Source organism: Gymnodraco acuticeps, unplaced genomic scaffold (genome assembly GCF_902827175.1).
Source record: "Gymnodraco acuticeps unplaced genomic scaffold, fGymAcu1.1, whole genome shotgun sequence".
In the NCBI taxonomy this organism is placed as follows: domain Eukaryota; kingdom Metazoa; phylum Chordata; class Actinopteri; order Perciformes; family Bathydraconidae; genus Gymnodraco; species Gymnodraco acuticeps.
Genome location: NW_022992297.1, coordinates 521,413 through 524,069, shown reverse-complemented (window position 1 = coordinate 524,069; position 2,657 = coordinate 521,413). Strand labels below are relative to the sequence as shown.

Here is a 2,657-nt window from a genome sequence, read left to right as displayed (position 1 = left end):
CACATTCTAAATGGCCGTTGGAATCGAAATGTTGGAACCGGTTCCGAACCGGAACCGGTTCTCGGTACCCAACCCTAGTCTTCCCTGTCTTCTCTGTCCTCTCCCTCTGTCTTCTGTCTTCTCTGTCCTCTCCCTCTGTCTTCTCTGTCCTCTCCCTCTGTCTTCTCTGTCCTCTCCCTCTGTCTTCTGTCTTCTCTGTCCTCTCCCTCTCCCTCTCCCTTCCCTGTCCTCTCCCTCCCCTCTGTCCTCTCCCTCTGCCTCTGTCTTCCCTGTCCTCTCCCTCTCCCTCTCCCTTCCCTGTCCTCTCCCTCACCTGTCCTCTCCCTCTGTCTTCTGTCTTCCTTGTCCTCTCCCGCTGTCTTCTCTGTCCTCTCCCGCTGTCTTCCCTGTCCTCTCCCTCTCCCTTCTCTGTCCTCTCCCTCTGTCTTCTCTGTCCTCTCCCTCTGTCTCTTCTCTGTCCTCTCCCTCTCCCTCTGTCTTCTCTGTCCTCTCCCTCTGTCTTCTGTCTTCTCTGTCCTCTCCCTCTCCCTTCTCTGTCCTCTCCCTCTGTCTTCTCTGTCCTCTCCCTCTGTCTTCTCTGTCCTCTCCCTCTGTCTTCCCTGTCCTCTCCCTCTGTCTTCTCTGTCCTCTCCCTCTGTCTTCTGTCTTCTCTGTCCTCTCCCTCTGTCTTCTGTCTTCCCTGTCCTTGGCTCAAGGAGCTGTAGCTCAAGCAGTATATCATAAAACCAGAAATGTGAGGTCATAGCTTTAACAACTGTGAGCTGTGAGAGGGGGGCTTAACCTGTCGTTTACCCCTTCTTCTTCTTCTTCTCTCTTCCAGCCGTTGCAAACCCCCTCCACCTCCTGGCGGCCCACGCCTCCGTCTCTACGTCCCTCCCCACCAAGAGGCAGAACAGCGAACTTCAAGACACCACCCAAACAAAGAGGGCGAAAAAAGAGGAGGGGGGGGCAGCAGCCACTTACAACAACGGCACCACGGGCAGAGCCAGAGAGGGCGTGGTCAGTGAACAGTTTAGTGACAAGTAGCCCCCCCTCTGCATCCTGAACCCCTCTCTCCTGTAACCCCCCACCCTCCATCATCTACTCCAGATGCAAAAAAACAGAAGAGTGGAAAACACCTGCAGGACTACAGAATGTTCAACCTCTCCTATATATTTAAACACGATGCAAAAACTGAAGACCACATTTGAAAATGGAATGAAGGAGTTGCTGATTACTGAATCCCTGAAGCTGAGCCAGATGGCAAAAAGATATCCAGATTTCCAGATCAAAAGCGACGTGGCCGTGTGAAGAGCTACCGCTGCTACAGCTTCACTGTGAGGGGAGGCAGGAAGCCCCATGTGGACCTCCCTCCCCAGTTGTGAGTAGATATGCAGTATTCCGTTGCACCAGTGTATCTCCCCGGGCACAGATACTGTCTAGTAATAAATAAGATCATGAAAAGCTATAAGTGGGCTCTATAAGGACTTTACACATCAAAACGTTGTTATGTATGTGGACTCTTTGTTCAGTGCAATGAATGTAGTCTCCCTTTTAAAGAAAACACTATCTATGGAGTGGATGTTTTTTTTCTGCTCATTCATGCAAATTAAATTCCTTTCATCACTGTACATCTACAGACTTTTCATATTTTACAAATATCCTGAGATAAGAAGTATGTACCCGTACGTATTTGACCATATGCTTCATCAAGCTTGCATGTTCTGATCTAGAGACAATGTTCTTGATCAGATCATCTGAATATGGAACTGAGAAGAGTTAGACTGAATCTACACTAATGATCCTGACCAGTGCTGCACCTGACCCTCTTTCATCCTTCCCTCATCATGGGCTGTGGTACCTTTTGTTTTGAAGCTTGATTCTTTGATTCTCTTCAGGCTATGAAACAGTCTCTTCAGATCTATGTTACACAAGGAAAAAAGTGATGGGTGTTCATTCTGCTTCAGTGGGTAAATGCTTTTTTTATAAATGTATTTAAAAACACATAACCTCCCAGTTTGTATTTCTTTGAGTAAAAGCCTTCACTGATACGTACTGCCAGTTTGTCTGTATGACCAATTGTTTTCTCTGAGAATGAAGAAAGATGATCAGACGTTTACCAGCTGAGCTCAGTTCTGTCCAGAACTGGAGTTTATACGTCTAACGGTTCCTACGTCTATTACCAGCTTCCAGAGGTAATCTGGTTTTATTCCTATGTGTAATACGACCTGGTGTTATACATGCTGTCTTACACACACAGCTCAGGCTATCTGCTGTTACTGATCCAACACAGGGCTGTGTATCCATGCACACAGAACATGAGGCCACACACACACTGAAAGTGTGTTTAGCGCCTACTGTCATGGCAGACACTGATCAGGGGGCCGAGACTAAGCCAGTGTATGAGATCAGTGCATCCATATTTCACTCTGAATAGATGTCACTTATTTATACATACAGTATAGAGCCTGGAAGCCATTACACCATTCAAATGTACACAATCCGTAAGGAGGCTCCCTTTTTCATAAGGGCAAACCAAAGTGTGACGCAAATAACTTCAGTTCTGACCTCACAGTGGAACAATTGTAAAAAATCAAATATTCCATTCGTACCTGGGGTTACAAAAAACAGCTTAGATATCTTGTTTTTTACAATCCAATTGAAAAAAAAAAAGGTTT

General features: G+C 46.7%; 1 protein-coding gene across 1 annotated transcript in view; it reads left to right on the top strand.

Annotated features, from left to right (window-relative positions):
* LOC117540964 (forkhead box protein K2-like) overlaps positions 1–1,993 on the top strand; it is a 20,003-nt gene extending 18,010 nt beyond the window's left edge. The window contains 1 exon segment of the mRNA XM_034207956.1: positions 821–1,993. Coding sequence (XP_034063847.1) covers positions 821–1,026 — 206 coding nt within the window. The 3' untranslated portion in view covers positions 1,027–1,993.
* Positions 1,994–2,657: the final 664 nt, after the last annotated feature.